The sequence below is a fragment of the Phacochoerus africanus genome, chromosome 3 (genome assembly GCF_016906955.1).
Source record: "Phacochoerus africanus isolate WHEZ1 chromosome 3, ROS_Pafr_v1, whole genome shotgun sequence".
NCBI classification, from domain to species: domain Eukaryota; kingdom Metazoa; phylum Chordata; class Mammalia; order Artiodactyla; family Suidae; genus Phacochoerus; species Phacochoerus africanus.
Window position 1 is genome coordinate 118,212,555 of NC_062546.1, and position 26,368 is coordinate 118,238,922.

Below are 26,368 nucleotides of genomic sequence, written 5' to 3' on the forward strand. Positions count from 1 at the left end.
TTCTGACTAGTACTTAATGATATGGGGGAAATGATTAAGGTACATTAAGTAGACAGACGGAGGATGGGAAAATAGAAAGCCAGAAAGAAGAATACTGATTAGAAGAAAATATATTATTTCTGATAGGTAGGTGGACAATTTTAATATTCTTTTTGTTTTTCTATTGAAATAGGAGTTTCAGAGATGAAAAGAAGGCTTGCTTTGAAGGCTAGAGTAGTCAGGGAAGAATGCCTCAGAAAAGACAGACTTAGCATCCCAGGCAGGATTCTGAGCAGGACTATAAACAGAATCTAACATGATGAACTCATCCCAAGATTTACTCAGTAGTGAGATGCTCTCAAAAACAGCACTGGCCTTTAGGAGGAGTTTCTCTAGAAGGATGTGTACATTTGTACTGGAAGAACTGAAAAGTAAGAAGTCCCCCTCATCCCTTTTTAACACTGACCCAAAAAACACACCGAGTCATTCTAAAACATAACAGGTGTGCTGAATCCATACAACCGCAGAAAACCTTTTCAAAATTTACTTTAAAAAACATCAATGTCAATATTCAAAGAACAGAGCCCCCAGAGACATGATGACATGGCAATAGCCCAGTTCACTTTTCACATATGGGGATTGAGACGTTCCCTTTCTGGCTGAAATTAAGTAAAAAGTAACCTATCTGAGGCTGATTATTTCTGACCTATGTGAATTTTTCTAAGGGCTTTGATTCTTTGAAATATTTTGAATGGGTAAGTCCAGTTTATTGCAATTGCTGGTTTCTCAAGTTTCACCTCCAGCCTTTACTAAATGGAAAGCAGCTCTTCTGCAAGAAGAATTCTGCTTGATGGCAGTCTTTGGATGAGCTGAGTGCCTCATGCTGCTTTCATTGTTCTCACCAGCCTACCACTACTGGTTTCTATTTCCAAACCATAGAGCATATTTTCATGAGATTAAAAAAATGTATTCACTACTCAATTCAGCAGTATTTACTCAGAGCCCACTGTGAATGGGGAGTGATGTCCAGAAATGGCACACAGAAATATTTTAACTTAATGGTACACAAAGCCTTCTTTCTTACTTTTAAACCTTTACCAAATATCAGGAACTGAGAGTTAGAGATCAGAATCAGATTTCAAAATTATTTCACTCTCCACAGTATTGCAATGAACAGAAATGAAAACTGAGATATTCATTTTAGTTCCCTAAGTATTTTTTCCATCCTCCAATCTACGTGGGTATGTTTAAGTTTGCATCTATTGCCCCATTAATGATAGCATGAAAGGTTCCAATTACAAGAGTTTCAATAACTTTATACAACGAATCATGCAGGGGAGAAATTATTCCCAGATAAAATGCCAGAAAGAAAATCCTAGTATTTGCTTTTGTATAACAAACACTCAAAAATATTAAAAAAAAGTCCAACATGATTCCTTAATGCTAGTTAGCTAAAACCTACCTAATTATACTAATCTTTTTGTAAGTAGAGTTAAATAACAACTATTCCAAACTCCCCCAAAGGGACTGCCATTTTGGAGTAGGTAATGAATGTTCTTAGAATATAGAGGAAGCCAATCTAGTCCTAGCATTTGGACAATCTAGTAAGATCCTGTTTGATCTTACTAGATTGTTGCCATCAATCCACTTAAAGGGTGCTTTATCTAGCTAAAGTATAGCCAAAACATCATACTTCATGAGATTAAAAAATATGTTTACATCGTATCGTTACAGTTCTGTACCACTAATCTAAAGGGACAGGCTTTAGGATCAAACTGTATATTTAAAAAGATTGAGAAAACTACTGAAGTTTCAAAAGTAAATACTTTCAAATATTTTCTACCATGCTGACAGCCAAAGGAAATTGTTCCTTAAACACACTCGTCAGGTTGGAATAGAATAATTGGGAATACCTCTGTATTGACGAGCTTATCAAACTGAGAAAGAGCTTTAAATAAGGAGCTAAAATCAGGGAAAGACTGTAGTTATAAGCATTACTGTCAAGGTCTGATAAATTCCCCTGTTGCATTTCAAAATTTAATTCTACACTATTCACAATTTATAAGTATCAAAACTATTTTTACTAGTCCTTGCTAACTTCTTAAGTTCCCCTGACATAGCACAAAGCACCAATCAATCTAACAGTTGTAGAACTCCATAGGCACAAAGCACATTTCACATTAAACAGATGAAAACTAATCTGAGATCTTGCCTAGGGACTTGCTTTCAAACATTTTCATAATTAGTCACTTGCTATCAAATTTGAATTAAGGGCATCTATATATAGTTTCCTTACTCCATCACAACAGACTTTACATGAGAACTAAGGAGCTTTGGAATAGAGGCCCAGACAGCTGGGCATCGTGTCTCACATAGCTGCCGAAGGCATCAAGACATTAAAAAAAAAAAAAAGAAAGAAAGAGAAGAAAAGAAAAAACAACCCACAATGTTCTTTATTGTTCACCCAGAAGGAGGCCTCAGAGGCTATGCAGCTATTTTCCAATATTCAAAGATACCACATTATCCTAAAACTACCACATAGTGGTATCTTTAACACTCATATGAATCTTGGAGGGGATATCTGTTTGTCCCCAAGCACAGCTGGGGGCTATTACTATTCCAAACAGCAAATACCATCCAGCTCCCAAATCTGATGCCCCCACCCCTCAATACAGGCAGAGGATAGATGCGAACATGATCTTGAGAAGCAGCTATTGTCTTGGGTTAAACACTGGTGAACAGAATATTTAAAGGTACTTACAGGAAGAAGTATTTGCTCCTTCTGTTGATACTGATATTCTAATGGGAGACTCTATAAAACATAAAAGTGGAATGAGGCTTTACTGTGTCATGCCACTTGGATACTTAAATTAGAAATTTTGGTAGGCTGGGCTATCATCTAGAATAAGCAGACTAGAAAAGAGTGCAGCAGAAAGGCTGAAGCATCTCAAAGGCAAAGGAAGTTGTAGGCAATATTCAAGGTCCACAAAGGGATGTTTCTATAGTCCAGGCCCAAAGACTTTCTTTTTTTTTTTTAGGGCAATGCCTGTGGCATATGGAAGTTCCCGGGTTAGGGGTCAAATCAGAGCTGAAGCTGCTGGTCTATGCCACAGCCACAGCAATGCTAGATCCCATCTGCATCTGAGACCTGTACTGTAGCTCACCGCAATGCCAGACCCTTAACCCAATGAACGAGACCAGGAATTGAACCTACATCCTCACAGCACTATGTCAAGATTCTTAACCCCTGAGCCACAGTGGAAACTCCCAGACCCAAAGACTTTTGAAAGGTGTTGGTCCCTCTGCAAAGATACCCCACATACCAACTGCTGTTTGAATTTCCTAGAACTACTCCTTTGAACAGATCCATACTCTAGGTAAGACAGCCAATTCCTTCTCTTAGGTCTGGACTGGATTTTAAGAAACATGAAACCAAAGAGAACAATCTCCACATTCAGAGAGAATGAAAGGCAACTTTCATGCTTAGAGAAAAAAAAAAAAAAGAATGAGAATATTTTCAGGTAACCTGCTCTGCTAAACATCCTGGCCAAACACGTTGCTGAATAAAGTCCATGCACTAAAGTAATAACATTAGGATTGACCAGAATGTGCTAAATAAACATAATACAATCATTAGGGATAGATAGTAGCATGGTTCTCTTAGGTAGCAGGGATAAAGGGAGGAAAACCAGTATTTACCTATAGTAGAGCATAAAACATACCTCATGCAGACAAAAAAGCATGGGACCTAAGGGTTTTGTTAGTAAGAAATAAGAACAACTTAGTATCAAAGAAGGATTGAACTTCAGCAGCCAGAAGTTATATTCAAGTCACATATCAGAAAATAATAGTTACAGTCACTCCAAATTCCCAAGGCAAGCACCTCATAAATCTAAAAGCTCAGGTTTGTAACAGCATCTACTGGGGTTGGATAATGAAGTCCTTACATTAAAGAAACGCCTGAGTGAAAGGTGAGGAAATTCAGAAATTCGTTTTTTTTTTCTTTCTGTTTTCCTTTTTTTCTTACTCTCTCCCTTCCTTCCCCTGCCTCTTTTTTTCACTGTTTCTCTGTCATTCTCTTTCTACTACTTAGAAAAGTAAGATGCTTTTAAACTCCAGGACCATTCCACATGACAACACATGTACTTACATCTTAGTAATGACACATGAATATGCCTTAAATATGGCCAAAGTGGTTTAGGCTACAGAGAGAGTTAGCTTTCATGATTTTGAACAATGGTTTTGAAGGGAAGACTCTGAACTGGGAAAGGTTAGATAGAAAACAGCTGTGTTAGATCATATGGCCTCCTAGCGCTTCAACAAGGTACAGGCCATCATGGAAAAAAAAAAAAAAGTGAAGCCAAACATTAACTATGGGGTAATGGAAAAAATACTGAGCTTGAAGTATCTGCTCTTCTACTTCCTGAGATATAGAACTTAACATTTCTACTGCTTCAGTGTTCTCATCTGTAAACTGAAGAAAAACAATGCCATGTTTCACAAATCTGTTGTGATTATCAAATGAGATGTAAACTGTGAAGTATCATGTTATTATCAAACCTCTGAAGTGAGTTTTGAATCTAGGTCTTCAAAACTTCTTTCCAATTAAATATTTATTTTTACATAGTCTAAAGTTCTGTTAACTATAGAACTGCAAAGGATAAGACAAAGTAAAAAAAAATTAAATTCACAGATTAATTACATTTACAGCCAGTGGAGAAATCAATGAATTATGGTTATACATGCGTTAGTAGAATTGTTTTAAGTAGTTAAGATATACTCAGACCACAACTGCCATTAGTAAATGTTATAGGCAAGTGAGAAACAAAAACAAACAAACCAAAAAAAAATGCAATAGCATTTTAAAGAGCCAGGCTTATAACAGTGATTTTGTTCAAGTTTAGTGACCCACAACTGATCATTAAGAGCCGACAGGTCAGGGATCAGACACTGATACATTATCCAGGAATAAACTGATGGATGAAGGAGGACAGATCGAGCTAAGAGAAGCACCTAGAAAGGTATAAAAACTGAGGTTACAACCCGGATGTTTCCTTTTCTGGTCTAAGGTCACTAAGCTGTATGTAGATGTAGATTACTTTTTCTCATGCGTAACTCTCGGGCCCAAGTTCAAACATCCAGCAAGAAAGGTACTCCTTTAAGTAAAATCCAAAAAGGCAGAACGAGCTGGAGAAAAATACTGGAGCAGAAAACAAGAGCAGCTGAAACGTGGATGCAGAAGGGATTCTGATTAGTAGAAGGAACAGCCAGCTGTTAGGTCTATCATTCTGGTTAGTAAACTTGAAGAGTTTATTTTCCTTACCTGAAGACACATATGCTCTTTCAGTTGAGGCTGGCATGCCAGTGATGATCTCTGCAAAAAAGAAAAGGTGATAGAACATTATGATGTATAGTCAGGAGGCTGGGAGCCAGTTCCACAGCCGCCTTCAAACAAAAAATGTGTGTAAAGGAAGGAAGTATTGCAAGGGGGTGATGAAAGCCCAGGCTTTATCCATACAGAGAGTGAGAAATGCAAAAAAAAAAAAAAAAGATTGTCCGGATAAGTAGTTCTTCTTTCTTGGGCAAAGAGCATGAGATGGACTGTGCAAGAATAATTAAGAAGAATTCCCGCCCCCACTGGGGTCAGTGGAGAAGAATATATGGTAAAGAGGCTGTGGGCTCCTCTTCAGAAAGGAAGACAGAAATGGCAGGACCAAGAAAAATCGAAGCTGAAGGATCAAAGCTGTGGTTAAAATTTTAAAATTGTAGATCTCAAGAGAATCACATTTTTGTTCAAATCAAAACCAAGTAATGTTTATGGTTGGGGTTGATGAAAAAGTCAATTTCTGGCATAAAAAAACTGCATAAAATTGCCAATGGCAATCAAGATGTGTCTTATCATTTTAGGAACTCAAGGCAGGGCAGAGAGTAAGTAGGCAGCTCCCACCTCGAGGAAATGCTGAATCAATTCGCACACTTCTGGACATACCGTTATCACGGGAATTGTGACAGCATTGTTCAAAGTTTGACTTGCTTTCTTACTGCCTGTATGATGGAATAAAGGACAATCACATTATCCAATTCTGTCTTCATTCAGTTCTTCCAAAAAAGGGCTTCAGTTTGTTAGACTCTAATGTTTTCAGAAAGGCATACTTTTTTATGAAGTCTGGAAAGATGAAGAGATGTAATGGCAGATATTATTCAAATTTCACTGTGTGTATTACTGTCAAATGATTTAATGCCATTCTACTATTTACTGTTTATTAACAGGACAAAAAGAGAAGTTGAATCTGTTCTGATATATATTACAAAATCTGCTAGATCCTACTAAAATCCTAAGTATGTCTTATATTATCACTTTATGTTGGAATTAATAGCCTGTTAATCATGGAGCTAGAAATGCTCACGATCAGTATAGTCATCTTTAAATGTTGATAAGGTCACTGAGGGTTTCCATGATGGAACTAGTCTAATAAGTGTGGTGGATTAATTCAAGTGGCAATATTTTCAACCTCAGAAGCTCTAGGTTTTGTGGAATCGGAAAAAACAACAACAACCAAAAAAATGGCGTGTGAGATTCAGCAGGAGTGTTTAAGAATAAGCAACAAGTTAAACAAGTATATATAGAGATTGGAAATACAACTTTAGACAGACGAGTTGTGTTTTTCTCATGCAAATTAAATATGAACAGTCCTCTCTAATGAAGCATTATGACAACAAACCATTCAAGGTGCAAGATGATTATCAAGCTACCAGTCGCCTGCATCAGCTCTTACAACCACTAAAAATGGGACATGGGGAAGGGAGTCAGAACGTGAGGGTGCATGATATCCTTGGGACTTGGTCAAGCAGGATACATTACAGAGGATGTTCTGAGTGGTCCTAGAGTAATTTTCTGTTTCTGAAGCAATTTTCTGTTTCTACAATGAGCTTTCTTGATTTGGGCTATAGAAGATGAAATGGTTTGTCTTTGGGGAGGGTCTAATTGGAGAGAAACCTTTTCATCAAAGAGCCACAGTATTTTTCTTTCTCATTGAATAGCTAGAAGAAGATCCAGGTTTCTAAGCTAATGCCCACATGGGGAGAGAGGCTTTTTCATTCTGTTCTAGGGACTCATCAATGACACAACAGCCAGACTGACATAGCAAGCTCAGGATCACAAAAATTGTGGGAAAATCCCAACCCTAGTATGAATATCAAGCCTCTTTTCAACTTTGTTTTTGACAAACCAAGTAGCTGTCCATTGTGACCTTTCCCCCAAACCACAAAAAACAACAACAACCCAGAATCAGTACCCTTCTATCTCCAGCATCAAAGATCTCAATGCGAGGGAAGGTTAACCATAACATTTCCTTTTTAAATTGAATGATACCTAAAAATACCAGAACAGGAGGTTACTATAAAGATGTATCTACACAGAGACAACTTAAAATAACCTCCCTTCCTAAAATTAGATATTTATCCTGGAGACCTTAAAAATATCTTTAATAATTATAGTTCTAAATAAAAGCCTTTTGAAGTATCTTGGGGGTAACACAAGTGCAGAACTTATCTAGTTCTATGTTGAAAGAATTTTTCCAATAAGAAAAGTTATTCTTTTGGATTAAAACCACTCGGCAAGCATTTTTAGGTGTGTTTTGGGTAAAATTCATAAATTTCGAAAACAATCTTTTGTTACAAGGGTGATGGAAAATAATTTTATTACAATGACAGATTTTTAAAAATATTATTTAGTCCTGAAATCCCCTTGATGTTTATTTAAGCAACATATTTTCCCCCTTAGTAATTTGGTATATTAAATCTGTTAATTTATAAAGGACATCTCTCTCATTTAGTGCAAATTAATAGGGATTTAGAATCATCAGGAATTGAACACAGCTGAGCAACTTCTGCTGAGTAGGCAAGTAAACCTATGGAACATTAGTGTATTTGTAATGTTTGAGTGCTTTTTTAATAACTGGATCTGGTCTCAAGAAAAAGTTGCAGTGTCTGAAAAATAACACCTTCTGGAAAGAAATTTTTCTAATTATTATGTATGCCTGATCTGTTTGAGATTTCATCATGAACATAATACACTAAATATAACTATTTAGCAAAATATACATAAACTCATACAAGCATACATGTGATGTATCTGTGTTTATTTAAATATCCAATTATGTGACTCTTTATTATTCTAAAGTTACATTATTATACATTAAAAAAATTTGATCAAGTCATTGTTTTAAGATTTAAGATGGGCATAGTTAATTATTAGCACTGGTAAAAATGACTTCAGGAACATCCTTAAGCATCCTGAATTCTTCCTCATAATGAGGACTCATAATAAATGGTGTAGAAGCAGAATGGATACTATGCATTGAAAAGACAGTTCTTTTCCACTTTTATTATTTTCCCTATTACCCTTCATGGGACTCCAATATAATGCAAAATATAGGGAGACTACTATACAAACCATAAAAGATATTTTATGGGCTTTTCAGTATAACTCTAGGTTGTTCACCAATATCACGGCATTTCCAGCAACACCGTCAATGTGGCTCATCCTCATAAGCCAATTTTTTTAAAGGGTCAATTGATATATTAATCCAATTTTGTGAAAATAATATTTTTTTTCTGCTCATCTAAAATGAAACAGCTATTTTATTGCTAGGAGCCCAATTGCTCCTGTGGGATCTTGTATCTCACTCAAATAATTTTTCTCCTGATTAAAAAAAGAAAACCTAGTAGAAGATATGATTGATTAGTTGCATATTCTCCTATATTAATCTTCTAAAAGACAGCAGTACTTAATTAATTCGAAAACCAGTTAGGTTTATTATTCTTATCCCTAATCCGATGTCCAGGAGTTTTTATGGAGCTTTTTAGCTAATAATTAGTGGCTAAATTAAGGTTTCTTCTATAAAGACCAAGCCAACTAAAATACAAATTAAAATGAACATTCAGTGTATGATCTAAGCAAGGTGTATGTGGCCTCCTAAACTACCATATTTGAATTTATGGAAGGAATCCCCTTTTAATCCATCATGACATGATGACAGTCTATGAGATCCTTCTTTGTATGAAAACTCAAATGGACTCTGTTAGACTTACATAATATGATAAATAATTTGCAGACTGCATAGGTTTATATCTATTTACAATATGACAATTTCTTTTTTTCAAATAAGGTAGGGGTTAAAAGACACTGGAAAAGACTGAAAATATATAAATTCCTACAGCAAAATGATTAGCTATATGTACATGATTTTCTAAGTGCATGAAAATATTGGAAATATGGTCATTGTTTCACTCAAGCATATAATGATTCAAGGGGAATTTCTCAGCTTTTTTTGAATTATTTCATTTGTATGTAGCTGCTAACTAAGCAGATCTAAACAATGAGTTTCACTGCAGAAAGTTCATCATATTGGATGGAAGATTTCTATAATCTGTGCCAATTTTATTCTAATAGTTATACAGCTATCTTGATGATTAAAAAGTGTCAAGCAGTAAGCTCATCTTGCTACATTTCTCTTGTTTTCCTAAAGAGAAAACAGAATGTCCCATGCATTTCACCCTCTAACCCCTGCCATCTCTCCTAGAATCTCATCCCAAAATACAGACATCTCAGTGCAAAAAAAGCATCTTGTGAGAATTTAAGTAAATCACAAGAAATTCGTTGAAAAGAATGATAATCAGGATTTTTTCCAGCTTTTTTTTTTAAAGTTTTATTGAAGGGTATTTGATTTACAAGGTTATAATAATTTTTGCTGTACAACAAAGTGATTCAGTTATACATGTACACACAATTAGCTCACAGTCACATACCTGAATTTTTCATCAAGGCAACCGACACTGAAATGATCAAACCAGAATTTCATACTTACTGGAGAAATATGAGAGAGATGAAAGAGACCACGCATGATAAACAAAATGATTCTTATTTTTCATAGAAAACAAATTAAAATCTCAAGAGTAGTCCACATAATATAATATTTTGGCAACATGTTCTTATTTTGAAGTCTTTTTTTCCCTAAGAATCCCCTCCTCTCCCTACGGTGGGGAGAAATAAGTCAGAATTCCACTCTCAGGCCAAGTCAATGGTAAATACACATTTAGGCAGAGATGGTATGGGCCAAGCGGCACCTTCTAACCATAGTAGAGTGTTTTTGTTTTTGTTTTTCTCTCTGAAAGTGTTTCTGTGCAACCTCTGCCCAGATTCCTAGGGAGACAAGGATATGACAACACAAAGAAAGTGAGTTTGAGTTCCAGGGAGCTCAGGATCTGAGCTGGGCTTCCCTGGAATACCAGTCTTGATCTGAATATTACAAATTTCATAGACTGCAGTGGAAGAAGGTCAAGATCAGAATGATTATGTATTTTCCTTCTGTTTGTACTACAACTAACCCCTTGAGGTGTAGGGAGAAAAGAGAGTCTTCTGATGTGCAGAACGGGAGGCTGGCTTGGGTCTATCATGGTACCTGCCAGCTCACAGGCTCTGATGAGCAGCAATGCGGTACCCACAATCTCCAAAAAGAGGGGCATTTCTAGGCAACCATGTTTCCAGATTCACTGTCCTGGCTTGATCCCACCTGATGAGAAAGCACTCATGATTTCTAAGCTCTCTGGATGTTTCCATGTTGTCTGGCAAGGTCATTTCTGCCAGTCAGAGTCCTGCTATGGTGAATTTGATTTGGGAACTAAGGCAGGAATCATCCAGGAGGAGTCAAAACTGAAAGAATGCCTTAAAAAGAGCCATGAATAAGAATATGGACAAATGGGATCACAATTAGGTCAAAGTCTAGAATTATAAAGAAGCATAGTTGAAAGCATGAGCGGTTAGGAAATATAAGAAATAGGAGAAGAGTTAAGAAAGTATCTGAGGTACATGAAGGGTAGAGACTTGAGAGAAAAGCTGCAAATTCCTGGTACTCAAACTCATAGATATGCCCTGGGCAGCATTTTCTCCTTGAGTCCCAGTTATAACGAGATTTCAGTTCTTCCCAATGGAATCCCTCTGTTTTTATGCCTCACACCATTTTCTCAATTTCTGTTCTTCACAAACCAAAGAATCTACCTTAATCATTCATAAACACACAGGTTTTGTGGGGGTTTGGGATGGAAATGTTCTGAAATTAAGTTGTGATAAGGGTTGTACAACTATAAATATAATAAAATTCATTGAATTAAAAAAAAACAGTTCAGCATAGAACAACTAGAACATAGTATAGAATTTAAGACACATCCTAAGTCTCTGTTTCTTTGTAAATACAGTGAGAGTTGGATAGGGATATACTATTCCTAATGTTCTAAGAAGAAAAAAACAAAACAAAACAACCACTGTAATTGATTCTTCATTCTCCTCTTTCAGCTGCTTCCAATAAGCCAATAAGAACCCAATCTCTAAAGACTTTTAGTTGGTTAAGAATCACTTTCTTACAATATTCCATGAATTTCTCTTTATTCTTGTCAGATTAAAATGGTTCACTATCCAAAACATCTCTACTTTCATTTCTCTATGCTTTATAATTGGTCAATACTGTATCAAAATTCAAAATCAATTTTTGAATGAATTAATATGGAAAAATAAGATGGACATCTCTCCTGGGAAAGAAATGTGAAAAGCCATATTAACAAAATTCCAGCACCCCAAAATTAATAAAAAAAAAGGAACCCTATGAGTTCTTTGCTAGGAATAATATAGTGGTAAATTCACTGCTTAATCTTATAACTCAGAATAACATGGAGAATTAAATATAATCCTACTCTAGACAGTGAGACCATGACACTTACTTTAATTCTCTCTTCCTGGGACTTTATAATAGGCATAGCCACATAATTAATCCAAGTGTCCAAATCATAATCAATAGTCTTTACCTTGAAGAGACATACTAAACCAAGCCACTGACCAACTGAGAATAAGCTGTTAAACATCATATAGAAGAAAGAATAGAATAAGCCACTGATATTCACTTTAAATTTGTGTTTCAAGTTGCATCCTATAAAATTCCAAGTGGGGTGAAATAACACAATCAAACTATTACTGCTTAACCTGTGCTGATTAAAAGTAAAGTGATGTTGCATTTAGTCAGATACATTTTATTTTTTTTAGTTTTTGTCTTTTCTAGGGCCACACCCGCCGGCATATGGAGGTTCCCAGGCTAGGGGTCTAATCACAGCTGTAGCCACCGGCCTACGCCAGAGCCACAGCAATGCTGGATCCGAGCCGCATCTGCAACCTACACTGTAGCTCACGGCAAGGCTGGATCCTTAATCCACTGAGCGAGGCCAGGGATCGAACCCGCAATCTCATGGTTCCTAGTTGGATTTGTTAACCATCGAGCTGCGACAGGAACTCCCAAGTCAGGTACATTTTAAATGGCTTTTACGTTTAAAATGATAAATACAGCCCTAAAAATAGTCATGAAAACCACTTTTCCCTGTTGTCCTCTACTCTCAGTTGAAGGAGGTATTTAAAATGAAAGTCACGAACCCTGATTATGCTGCCATAGAACAGTTCGTTGGGAAGTACACAGAAGACTAAAAATTAACCTGGATTTTCCCTACCCTGCTCCATATTTGTATCTCATCCCTTCTCCTTATTCTATCCAGTCAACTGGTACAAACAACATCAGTCTCCTAAGGAGTTAACCTCTAAAGTTACTTTTATTCTTCCCTTGTTGGCCTTGTCATTTTTTCTATCCCTGTAAGAGATCAGGGCTTGGCTGTGGACATTTCTCATCTCCAGCCCAGACAGCACAATTAGGCTCGTGGAGGCAGCAGCAAAAAAAGCACCAGAGATTCTGAAGGAGGATTTTATTGTTTCAAGAGATTTAGATGCTCACTGCTAGCTCATCACCAGCTTTTTCACATGACTCCATCAAGTTTTGGAGTATTAGGGTCTCATGAGCAGAGAGCCACCAGCTCTGGTGCTTTGCTTTTCCTTACATAACTCAGAGAATTTGTTGGAGGATATGGGGCACCTTCTACCTGCAGGTAACTCATTTACTTAACAAATATCCCCAGCACTTCTCTCAGAAAAGCAGAAGCTGAAGCATCTACATAGTAGGACATCCTTTGCCTCTAAGACTCTTAATTTCCAAATTAAGAGGCCAAAAAAAAAAAAAACCCAACAAAAATGGTCCTAACTTTCTACTACCCAGAGCCAGATGTATTAAAAACATATTTAAGAATATAAAATTTGCCAGGACTATGTCAGAACTGTATTCTGTTTACCCACACACAATATACATGGATTCATACCTAATGTACATACATATGTAAATATATACAATATACATATATTCATATATATGTATTCTGTATATAAATTATATATATATATACACACATATTCAGTTGTTGACAGAACAAAAGATTTGACTGCTGTCACTAACTTAAAGTGGAGGTATTGTCTCTTTCTTTTAGCAACCCATCTTATCGCTGCCATTCATAAGTTATTCAAATCTTAAAAAAAAATCCATGTGTATTTCAGGTCTATTTCACCTTATGGAGTGAAGCATTTTATGGAGGACACACAAGATACTTGAAATATGATTTTCCTTCCATGATTTTCATTTGATCACAATGAGACTTAACATATTGACATATTACAAGTCTTACCACATACCTTGATTACTTCTCTTACAGAGTGAGAACTAGAATGTAGCAGGTCTCTCTTACCATTTGAGTCCACGATGGTGATATTGGCAGAGGCACTGTCATTTCCTAATTTGCTGATCACTTTGCACATATATTCTCCAGAATCAGCCAGTGATGCTTTGTTAATGCGAAGTTCAGACTTCCTATAAGATCAGGACCAAAGTGGTATACAGGGATCATCAAAATATATTCTCTGTAGTTTCAGAGTTCTCACACTCCCCCTCCCCACTCTAACAGACCATGTTAAAACACAATATGCTGATGCACAGATGATGATTTTACCAAGAGTAAATGTGAGATACATCTCATTCAAATTATACCCTGGACATAGTCTTAATTTTATCACCCCATCAGCAATTTAAAGGAATTATTTCCAATTTGTAAAATTCCTCTAGCACCAGCACTAACCACGCTATAGCTCAGAAATTTTTTTGTCTTCCCAATGGTAAATTCTCTTTCCTCTCTGTAGCTCAATGTCACCAGCCACTAGGGTTCAGGAAGATAAAAAAGTATAAAATCATTTCTTACAAATCTGATAAGGACAGATACCTAATGAAGGCTAGAATAGATTAAAATGTTTTGCACTTCTTTAGTCTCAGCAGGGTAACATCAGGAATTACGTTATTTTTTTTTTTTTTTTTTTTTTTTTTTTTGCTTTTTAGGGCCACACCTGGGGCATATGGAAGTTTCCAGGCTAGGGGTCGAATTGGAGCTGCAGCTGCCGGCCTACGCCACAGTCATAGCAATGCTAAATCCAAGCCACATCTATGATCTATGCCACAGCTTGCAGCAGTGCCAGATCCTTAACCCACTGAGTGAGGCCAGGGATCAAACCTGCATCCTCATGGATACTAGTCAGATTCCTGACCACTGAGCCACAATAGGAACTCCAGGAGTTATGCTAATTTTGAGTGAAGAGGATTTATCATTTTCAAAAGAAAGGGACTTGGCCATTCTTTAAGAAGATTCTCATTGCTGGGAGTATAGTACCATACAAATGGTTCTTAATACTGAAATAAATATTCATGCAACAATAGCACACACTTTTATGACACTCTGCATATTAAATCAATATCTGGCACTCCTTTTGAGCACAGGCAGCACTGTGATTTGTTTCTGTCTATGTTTCACTGTTGCACATAGCCTATAATTTAAGCAGTCTCTATGATTTAAAAACTCAGAACTACTGGGATTGGCTTAGTGTTTATTGAAGCCTTTTTAAAGTGTCCTTGTACACAGGAGCCTGAGTTTTTGAGAGGAGCATATGAGAGAGAAAAGAAGGCAGGAAGCTAAGATAACTCTGAATGACATGCAAACCTCCTTATGGGTCACACCTTCCAAATTTTTAAGTGAATTTTCTGGTCTTCTTGTCATATAATATCATGAGTCAAGTGGGATCAATTGTTCCAAAGTTAATTTCTACTCTTCTCCTCCAGTCTACTGAACTGAATCACCCACCCACCTCCACGAGTAAGTCTCATGGTCCTCCACCATGGTGCTTTTGCTTCTGTCATTTCTTCTTCATAGAATGGGGACCCTATACTTCTACCCATCAAGTGATGAGCTGATCATTACGGACCACCTAAAAGTGTCAATCTCTTCATCAAATCTTTGCTGATCGTGAAGCCACAGCTGCTTGTCTCTCCTTTGTCTACATTCTGACAGCCCTGAGCACCTCTCTCATGAGAATCTTCTTAAAGAAACATGGTAATCAAATTTACAGTTAACAGTAATTTATAGTTCCCCTTAGAAGGATAGTTCTGAAAAACTAAATTCTCCTAAAAGACCTAGGCAGTGTTTACTGGAATACAATTCCAAGTAATGTAAATAAGTGCTATGCTTAAAAAGCAAAAGAGAACAAGGGGGAAAAAAAGAAATTTTCTATACTCAAATACATGTTGCTTTAAACAAACCAAGATTTCTTTACAGCCTACCTCTTAGTCATTTTTATGTGAATAGTTACAGTGAACTTCTAAGGCAGGCGTGACAAGTGACTAAGGGATTCTGTAGAGACACCCTTGGGAATTCTAGGACTGAACATCAATGGACCAAGACCAAGAATCAATTTAATCAAGATAGGCATAACAAATACATTCAGCTTTAAAAATCAGTAGCAGACATAGGGGCTGAGAGAGATGAGCCTTGACAACAATATATCCAGAAAACAGGATTTCAATTAGCTACACGTTTACCATTACTCTATGTTAAACAACTACTTTAAAAAGAAGAAAAAAGAAACAAATGCACTGTTTGGCCAAATTAATATTAAAACAGCATAAATCAAATTGGATAAAAGTCTCAATACATTGCTCACAGGCTGGATCACATCTAGCGTATTGAATTTCCTTTTGAAATGGCATTTGATAAAAAAAAATGTCAATAGCTAGAGGACTTTAGAAGAGGGTGATTAGAATTGAATGGGAGAGGGACAGACTAGGGGTTTGGGACTGGCATATGCACACTGAGGTACGTGGAATGACTGGCCAATAGGGACCTTCTGTATAGCACAGAGAAACCTACCCAGTATTCTCTGATGGTCTATAAGGGAAAAGAATCCGAAAGAGAATGGATGTGTGTACATGGATAAACTCATCACTTTGCTGTACAGCAGAAATTATCACAACATTATAAATCAACTATACTTCAATAAAACTTTAAAAAGTGAAAAAAAAAATGAATAGGGCCTAGAAATCTTCACTACAAAAGTCTGTTAAAGAAACAGAGATCCCTCTGGCAGACAGCTCTGAAAAGATGTGGGTAGCTATTTAAATACCTTTCATCATTGTTATCTGGAAAAGGATATTATTTGGAGAGGTTCTTGAACGTAGAATTATGTCTTACAGGACAAAGAAGGAACATTTTGGATGACATATAAGGAAGAACCTGTTGAGCATTCAAAAGCGGAGAGGGGGTCATATGAAGACACCCTCTTTGGACCTTTCTCTTTGGAAAGATTCAAGTCTGGAAAGCCACTTCCTGTCAAGCAACTCCTAACAAGAATATTTCCATGCGGAGAAAGATTCTTTTTTTTTAGAGCTGCACCTAGGCATATGAAAGTTCCTAGGCTAGGGGTTGAACTGGAGCTGTAGCTGCCAGCCTGCACCACAGCCACAGCAATGCCAGATCCCAGCCATGTCCACGACCTACACTGTAGCTCATGGCAATGCCAGATCGTTGACCCACCAAGACAGGCCAGGGATCGAACGAACCCTTATCCTCATGGATACTAGTCTGGTTCTTAACCTGCTGAGCCACATGTGAACTCCAGTTTCAATTATTTTTGAAAACACATATGCTGTTTTAAAATGAAAGCTCACATCAGAGCCTCATCTTTAAAAATATTATGAGGAGAGAAAGTGTTTATGTCAAAGAGGTGGTAACCATTTTTGTAATTCAACGGATACTCAAAATTTTCCAGGGATGCCCCCTTTGAACTCCAATGATATGTTTAACCACAAGATTCTTCAATCCTTGGGTCCTAGTGTAGGAATGGGCAGTAGTGAGAGAGTAGAAAACCTTTCTTGAAAATTATACACTGCAACAGTATCGGGCTTTAATAAATATAGGTATAATAGTCTTGTTTTACTTTCCTCAACAGGCTACCACATCCCACCTATAAGAAGAAAGTTAACTTGGAAGAATCACTGAATTCCCTTCCAATAATAAAACTGACTTTTTGTTCTTTAATTGACAAGTTACCTGGGATCTGAGAGGGGTTGATATTTTAGTGGATTTTCATTTTCTAAAAGCTTTGAAGACTAAGTTCATGTAAAGTGTTTAAAACAATGCTTAAAATAGAATAAGTTCCCAATAAGTGTTCGCTATTATTCTAAATTCCATTCTACATTCCTGCAGTTTTTACATTTTTGTAATAAGCACGCATTGCTTTGGAATAGGAAAAAATAATACAATGTAACAATAAATTAATACAAATATTTACAAATGAAAAGTGAAAACATTCATATATTTTTTATATCAAAATGCAAATGGTGTTCTTTCAATTAGGGCTCCCTGAAAAGTAAGATTCAAGGTTCCAATAGCTACCATCTCATTTTTCTTATTTAACTTGATTCTTCTTTCTTTTTTTTTTTTTTTTTGGTCTTTTTGCCATTTCTTGGGCCGCTCCCGCGGCATATGGAGGTTCCCAGGCTAGGGGTCGAATCGGAGCTGTAGCTGCCAGCCTATGCCAGAGCCACAGCAACGCAGGATCCGAGCCACGTCTGCGACCTACACCACAGCTCACGGCAACGCCGGATCGTTAACCCACTGAGTAAGGGCAGGGACCGAACCCGCAACCTCATGGTTCCTAGTTGGATTCGTTAACCACTGAGCCACGACGGGAATTCCTTGATTCTTCTTTCATGGTTTACAGGCTAAGGCAACTTAAATGCACATAGAAAAGTTCTTCTCGCTTTATATAATTCTATTCCTCTGATCTCTAAGGGATCATATATGAACTCGTGTGTGCATATGTGTGTGTATGTGTTCAACACAGCTTCAGATGCTGTTGAACTGCTGATGATGAGAACGGTGAAGAAGAGAGAGAGGGATTTTATAGTGCAAGTTAAAGACTGTCACTCGCCATTGGGTTCTTCAAGAAGTCACCTGCTACCATAGTCAGTTTTTTTGTTCCAATTGACAAGAGGCAACAATTACACTCTACAGAACCAGATGCTGCATAAAATATCTCATATAAATGTTATGAAATAGGAATTGGGTATTTCCATTTTATACCTAAGGAATTTGAGATTTTCTCACATATAAAGTTAAAATGACCTGCCAGAGTGGCTCAGCTAATAAAAGAGGGGGGTATATAAACTTCTTTTACAGGTCAAAAAAACCTGAAATAATGGAAAAAAATGAAATAATTCCTTAATTTTTTTTAACTTGGCCAAACCAATTTGAATCAATTTTAAACAAAATTAAATTACAAAGGAGCAGAAATGAAGAGCTGGGACTAATTTAGGGCATCCAAAAGTGTGTGCCATATAAGAACAACAGGAAGTCAGACTTTAATAAGGCTAACGTAGGACAGGTATGCAAATGAGGCTGGCCAACTGGATGACCCCAAATAGGGTTTGTCACATACTAAGCTCTTTAACCAGTTTTCTTGATCAAAATCATCCACCAGGCAGAGGAAACATGAACAAAGGGCTAAGCAGACATTTAAGACTAGGGTCGTTTCCATTTCTTTTAATTGGTCCCACACATTGCTTAGCCAAATAAAATAAACAAAGGTTCACATGTGAATGCAAAAATCATAGGAAGAACATGCAGGAATGTCACTCAGTATGAGCAGGGGCTGAAGGGGGATAAGACTTTACAAAATAATAGCAATTCCCTACTGGTATGAAATCTTTTCATAGCACTCAGGGATTAAAAGAAAATTCTGGCTGCTACGAACAATCTAGATGATAAAATAGGAAAAAGAAACCTAGATGGAGGATTGGAAGAGAGTCAAGGTTTTACTTGCAATAAAGAGAATCCCAGGGAAATCCTAAACCTCACACTAAAATTCACCTCTGCTTGTGATCACAGTCTAAGATAAAGTTTATCCCTTCTCAGCCTGTTGGCTAAAAGCAAATGTGGTAAGATAAAAGCTTGAGTCAAGTAATCAAGCAACTGCTACAAATCATTAACATTTTGAATATCTCATAATGAGAAATTACGAGTATGTAGATGAAGCTAAAAAATAAGAAGGCTTTTTATTAAAGACTTTACCCTAAGCCTAAACATACCCTCTCCTAATGTTATGACCTTACTAGATACTATAGCAAAACCACAAGTCATTATGAAAAGACATGAGACGTAGAGTCAGATCAATGTCAAGTCCAAGTGGTACCCTTTACTAACATTATATCTATAGGAAGAAACCTAATTTCCTTCATTCTCAGGATTTTTTAAATAGGCATAATAACAATAGTATTCATTTTCTTATATGTGTAAGTTAAAATCTTGCATATGCTAATTTAGATTCAGTTTGGTCCTTTAAAATAAGGACAGTACTCATTTTCTTTTAAAGGTACAACTTCAGAAATAACTACATACACAACTTTGAAACTCAATAAACTGATCACATATCAAGGAGCTGCCCACTTTACACAAAATATCTTCTTTTTTTAGAGGGTAAAATACATTCACTGTTTTGCAAGAGTGATTTAGAGTCACTTTCCTTGAATAAAAGCCTTTTCGCTTCCCACTTAATTCTTTCCAGCAAGGCTATTGTTTAAAAGAAGCAATTTTTGAATATTGGTCTTTCCAGTATAATGGGGTTTTATCAATATGTAGGCAGGGCTCTTAGCTGTCTAGGCCTATGAAGCCCATAGGAAAATGCTTTTCTGAATACTAATGACACTTGGATATGTCATCCAAGCCCTGTAACAAATGAGCTCTTGACATAGACATGTGGTCTTACAAAACCATATTCCTTCTGGGCAGCTCACATTTTTGTTGTTCCTTTTTTGTCACCTTATCTACCCAATCTTCTTCTCTTCAGGCACCTTCACACCGCAGCTGCTTTGTTCTCCTCCTTCAGCCTAGAGCATCCTCTCCTCTCTCCCTGCTTCTCCCCTTCATTCGGGAAGCCCCCACAGTCCCTCACTGGGACCTCTAGCCCATGTGTGTCAACCTCTTTCTACAGCATCCCCTGATTATCACTAGAGTAGAATTTAAAACTGAGTGTTGTAACTGCCTACGTTTCCCTTCCCTCTGGAGGCCAAGCCTCTGAGAGCAGACAGCACTTCTTGTCTATTTCTGTGGACCGAGCATCTAGCCCAGGGCGGACACATGGCATTTGATCCAACGAAGGGCAAAATTTCCCATCTACTCCCCCATTGGCCCAACCCAGCTGGCCTCTTTATTGCCCTATAAACAGAACTTGCTCCAGACTGTGGTTTCTGCTCTTCTCTATAACCACCCATCCACCTCATCCCACACACCCAGCTAGAGGGATTCTCTCTCTGCAGCAGAGTCAAATCTGCCTCTTCACAGTGACTCCAGAAGCTTGGGGGTGGGGGGCAGTCTCCCCCACTTCCCAACTCCCATGGCACGTGGCTCCATAACCTACAATTCAGTGCTTAGATTTTTTGTCTGATATAAAGTGCTAGATATTTCACTTCCCTAATTAAATCTTGACTTATGAGAAGGCAGAGTTAAATAATATAAATAATATTTTTTAAGACCACTATTTGTAAATAGATGGGCTGCTTAAAAATCTTGAAGCTCCCCAGCTCTAGTAGGGTTTCAGCAGCACATGATCGCTGGAACTCCTATGTTTTATTTAAGGCTGAACTAGATAATCTCTCTCTCTTTTTCTCTAGATAATCTCTTTATATGAACCCCTGGGTATAAAGATAACACTCTATGAGTCTTTCATTTCTCCACATCCCTGTAATACAAGCTTTTTTGTGGGCATTTAAATATTTTTGCTCTCAGATGATATCCACACAGAAACGAATGAGACATCACCCTGTGTGTGCAGATAAATTAGTTTCTTACTAACTTGGCTAAGTGACGAAAAACAAAACAGACACCAAAATCTATCTAAAAGTATTTTGTTGTTGTTGTTAAACCTCTCTATAAGAATCCCGCTTGTTTTTTCCCTGTACTCACTCTATCTCCTCCTTCCCGCTCCCATATGGACACATGTTATTAAACATGTCTGCTTTCCATCTTTAAAGAAGGAATGAGGCACTAAGGAATCCAAGAAATAGATCTGTGTTCCAGCTTAATCACAGCTAGCTGTGTGACTCAAGGCAAGACAACACGATTTTGACTCCTATTTCTCTCTCTCTTTTTCTTTTGTTTTTAGGGCTGCACCTGTGGCATATGGAAGTTCCCAGGCTAAGGGGTGAATTGAAGATGCAGCTGCCGTCTTACACCACAGCCACAGAAATGCCAGATCCAAGCCGTATCTCTGACCTATGCCGCAGGTTTGGCAATGCCAGATCCTTAACCCACTGAGTGAGGCCAGGGATTGGACCCACATCCTCATATACACTACACTGGGTTTTTGACCCACTGAGCCACAACAGGAACTCCTCACCCATGATTTCTTAATCTGCAGAATTAGAGAGTCACCATATACAGTAAACTACCCTTACTACCTACAGGAATGTTGTAAAAAACAAACAGGTAAGACCATGTGTAAAAACACCCTGTCACTTTACAGCATTAATTTTTATATATTTGAAGTACCACCTGCTGCAAAAAGTGATGTTATATAATTCAGCTGTATTATACCTCCAAATCAAGAGATCTTGCTGACATAATCAGTAACAAGAATAAGCAATGTAATTAATAAAACCATTGAGACCAGGAAAATATCCCTAATTATGGATAGTATAGTCATTAAACACTTTGGTAAGATTAAAGTATATTTCCCTTATAATCACTTTGTTTTCTCTTGCTCATGTGTGTGTGGGCACCTTTTGGTAGATGTCCTAGAAAATCAAAATCCAGGGGGAGATTCTTTCATTGCTGCTTCTATGATCACACCTGGGATTTCACTGGAATTCTCTGAAGTGTAAGTGGAGAAAATGTAATCTTAAAGCTAGGAACCACTATGACACATGTCATATTAATTAAAGGAGTATTTACAAGCAAAAATCCAAGATATTCAGCTCTTCCGTAATTTCAAAATGTAGTTTGATGTTGGAAGGAATATTTCTTAAATAAAGAAGTAAATAAAAATGAAGAGTATAGGAATAATAAAGGAGCATCATTTTAGAGTAGGTATAGAATATACCTACCAAGATGTTATGGGAAGTCTTGTGAAGCTGTTCCAAATATGGATCTCCTCAAGGAGAGCAGGGAAATTTAAGATTCTTGCTACCCAGGATATCTGCTCCAATGGTGATGCAGTTTAATAGAATTGTCAGTTAAACATTCTATCATGTGTTAAACTCTGACTTGAACATGATAAATTCAACCAATCGCTTTCTAATTCTTTCCATAAATCTAGGTATTTATTGATCTTTATGAGGACGTACACAGGCACTGGTACTCTAAACAGGATTTTAGGATCTTACCTATTACTATTACAACAGCTGCCATTAATGCTATCTTCCCTTATCTCTTCTATTTCTGCCCACACCCTATAGTTCTAGTTCTTCCCACATCCATCCTTTCCTCTCCTCATCCAGGAGATATTAAGAGTGAGAAACTTCAGAAACTTTAAATTCTCTTCTTATTAAGTTCTGGCAACCACACAATGAAAAATCTTTTCATTTATTGTATATCACAGTTTTTGATGGTATACTTATTTATGAGACTGTAAATTTTTTGTTTGTTTTGTCTTTTTGTCTTTTTAGGGCCACACTTGCGACATATGGAGGTTCCCAGGTTAGGGATCCAATCAGAGCTGTAGCTGCTGGCCTACACCACAGCCACAGCAACTTGGGATTCAAGACGCATTTGCAACCTACACCACAGCTCATGGCAACACCAGATCCTTAGCCCGCTGAGCAAGGCCAGGGATCGAATCTGAGTGCTCACGGATGCCAGTCAGGTCCATTAACCAATGAGCCACAACGGGAACTCCTGAGGCTGTAATTTTTATATTTGATATCGTTCTACTGCTAGGCATTGCCCCTGCTCTGACATGCTTTATACTTACCCTGGTCTTTTTTGTATCTTAATGTTTTGTGGCTTGTTCTTTCGGTTTAACTCATTCCCATTCTTGAACCATTTGAATTTGAGAGAGGAGTACTCAGAACTGGTCTCACACCGAAGCACTAGTTTGGAGCCTGCAGCGGACTCTTGACTTTTCATCTCTTTCAATCGGGGAGGCAAGGCTAAAAAAGAAAAGAGAAGGAAAAATGTTCCTATCACCTGGTTAATCTTGCAAAGAGAAACATTCATTTCTATGAGCCCGATCAAGAAACCATTCCCAAAGGCTTTACTCCATGAGAGGCACAAGAAATGGGGAAGGAGGGTCAGCCAAAATATATCTCAACTTAGAGAATAATATGCTCAAATAAAAGATATTCGGGGGAGAAAAGAGAACCTCGTTTTGAAAATTATGCTTTAAAACAGACTCAGGTATAGAGGACAAACTAGCGGTTACCAGTGGGGAAAAGGAAGTGGGGAGGGGCAAGAAAGGGATAGGGAATTAGGAGGTGCAAACTGTTATGTATAAAATAAGCTACAAGTAGGAGTTCCCGTAGTGGCGCAGTGGAAACGAATCCGACTAGGAACCATGAAGGAATCCTTGGCCTTGCTCAGTGGGTTAAGAATATGGCGTTGCTATGGCTGTGGTGTAGGCTGGCAGCTATAGCTCCGATTTGACCCCTAGCCTAGGAACCTCCATATGCCGTGGGTGCGGCCCTGAACAAAGAAAACAAAACAAACAAACAAAAGCTACAAATATACATTGTACACATAGGATATATAGCCAATATTTTCTTAAATAATTCTAAATGTAGTAAACCTTTAAAATTGTGCATCACTATATTACATATCTGCAATATACAATATTGTAATCAATCCACTTCAATAAAAATTCTTTAAAATATTCTAAAAAAATGTATATGTTCAAGATAGTAATTTCCTCAATATTCCTACTCCCTGAGGCCACTAAAAATCCTGAACACTGCTCATTTCAAAGAATCACAAACAGATTTCCCGTCCTGGCTCAGCAGAAATGATTCTGACTAATATCCATGAGGATGTAGGTCTGATCCCTGGCCTCGATTAGGGGGTTAAGGATCCAGCATTGCCATAAGTTGTGGTGTAGGTCGCAGATGTGGCTCAGATCTGGGCATTGCTGTGGCCGTGGTGTAGGCTGGCAGCTGCAGCTTCAATTCAACCCCTAGTCTGGGAACTTCCATGTGCTGCAGGTGTGGCCCTGAAAAGCCAAAACAAACAATAATAATAATAATAATAATAATAATAATAATAATAAATAAAGAATCAAAATCCTATGCTCAAGAAGAATATGTAACTGGGCCATTATTTCTAAAGCACATTCACATCCCATATCACAGGTTATCTTCATCATAGTTCTGTAAATAGGTACAGCAGGTATAACACCCATTTTTGGAATGGAAAGTTTAATTTCAGACACAGGTAAATGTCCATGTTATAATGTTCTGGGGAGTCAGACTATCCTATCACCAGAAGTAGCCCAAAGACAAAGAGAACTCAATCCTCTAAGATCTTAATGCTCATTTCTTCAACACAGAAAGTCTCTGTCAAAGTCACTCTTTTATTGGACCTGCAGTTACTGTCCCATAGACATTGAATGACCATTCTGGATGACCACCACACTCTCGCCAAACTGCCAGTTTGATTGGATTTCACCCTTCTAAATCTAAGACAGACTTAAATTGCGCATTCATTTGTAATGCACTTTATATTATATGCTTACATACCATTCTTATTTTAAGTAAGATTGCTTAAAATAATATCTATTCTCTACCAAAATATTTATGGATAAAACGCTATAATATCTGAGATCGACTTCAAAATAAAATGGTGGTGGGGAATTGATAGGCATAAAAATGAAACAAATTTCCCAAGAAATTGATCATGGTAGAAGTTAGCCAATAGGTAGAAACATTGGTTTATTATATAATTCTATATAGTATCCTAATCTTTTTGTAATACGACAGTTAAAAAAAATAAAAGCATAACAAATAGTTTTTCCATTGCACACAAAATTTCACTTACTAATTAGTACCACAGAATCTGAGATCTCAACATCTCTGTTTGTAGTGAGTCTTAGGAAAGCCAATTACAAAGTCTACTTCTGCCCCAGTTCAGGACTTAATAGGAAGCTATTTCCTCAAATGCACCAAAGGAGGCTGGACCTCCTGGATCCAGTGAGCAATTATTCATGGCGTACAGTGACCAAGACTCTGAGGACCGCAATCAGAGCCACATTAGACATGAACAGGAAATGGAGTACCTTTCCTACTCTGGGAATGTTTGTTTTTCTACAGCTCTGCCTTTACCAAGCAAGTCCAAAAAAAAAAAAATCGAGAAAGAGCACATGAAGAATAAATTATAGCAAAAACCATTTGAACATCATGACTTCTTAGCAGTGTTTCTAGCATTACATGTCCTTCCTTTTCACTTATTTGAAGGCTGCAAGATAAGGTGAAGAATCAGACCCTGAATGTGGAAACATAGCAGCAAGTTAGAAAATGTATTTCAGCTGTTCTTAATACCTGCTGCTTTTCTCTGGTTATTCTTTTTTTTTTTTTCCCTGACAGTTTGAAAATAAGATTTACTTCCTGAAGAGCTTTCCTAGGGGTCTTCCTTTTTTTTTTTTTTTCTAAGCTGTGCCTTAGGCATGTGGAAATTACTAAGCCAGGAATTGAACTTTCGTCACAGCTGTAACTAGAGCCACAGCTGTGACAATGCCAGATCCTTAATCTGCTGTGTCACAAGGGAACTTCTGTGAGTCTTCCTTTTAAGACATGGTCTACAAATCTCTATTTCAGAGGGTTTTAAAAATAGACTAAATTCTCACCTATCTGGAAGAGTGTTTGTATATTCCTATTAACTCCTTAAGATCATTTTCTTTTCTTTCTCTTCCTTTCTTTCTTTCTTTCTTTCTTTCTTTCTTTCTTTCTTTCTTTCTTTCTTTCTTTCTTTCTTTCTTCTTTCTTTCCTTCTTTTTCTTTCTCTCTTTCTCTCTTTCTTTTCTTTCCTTCCTTCCTTTCTTTCCTTTTAAGGGCTGCACATGTAGCATATGGAGGTTCCCAGGCTAGAGGTTGAATCGGAGCTGTAGCTGCTGGCC

General features: G+C 37.3%; 1 protein-coding gene across 7 annotated transcripts in view; it reads right to left on the bottom strand.

Annotated features, from left to right (window-relative positions):
- The window catches only part of NRG1 (neuregulin 1), a 1,067,009-nt gene that overhangs the window by 139,490 nt on the left and 901,151 nt on the right, over nt 1-26,368 (bottom strand). For 6 of the 7 annotated variants that reach the window (XM_047772522.1, XM_047772527.1, XM_047772525.1 and 3 more), the window contains exons 2-5: nt 23,240-23,417; nt 13,645-13,766; nt 5,303-5,353; nt 2,741-2,791 (exon numbers count right to left, since the gene is read on the bottom strand). In XM_047772522.1, coding sequence (XP_047628478.1) covers nt 2,741-2,791; nt 5,303-5,353; nt 13,645-13,766; nt 23,240-23,417 — 402 coding nt within the window. The remainder of the gene's footprint in view (nt 1-2,740; nt 2,792-5,302; nt 5,354-13,644; nt 13,767-23,239; nt 23,418-26,368) is intronic. The other variant, XM_047772534.1, reaches the window with a different exon arrangement.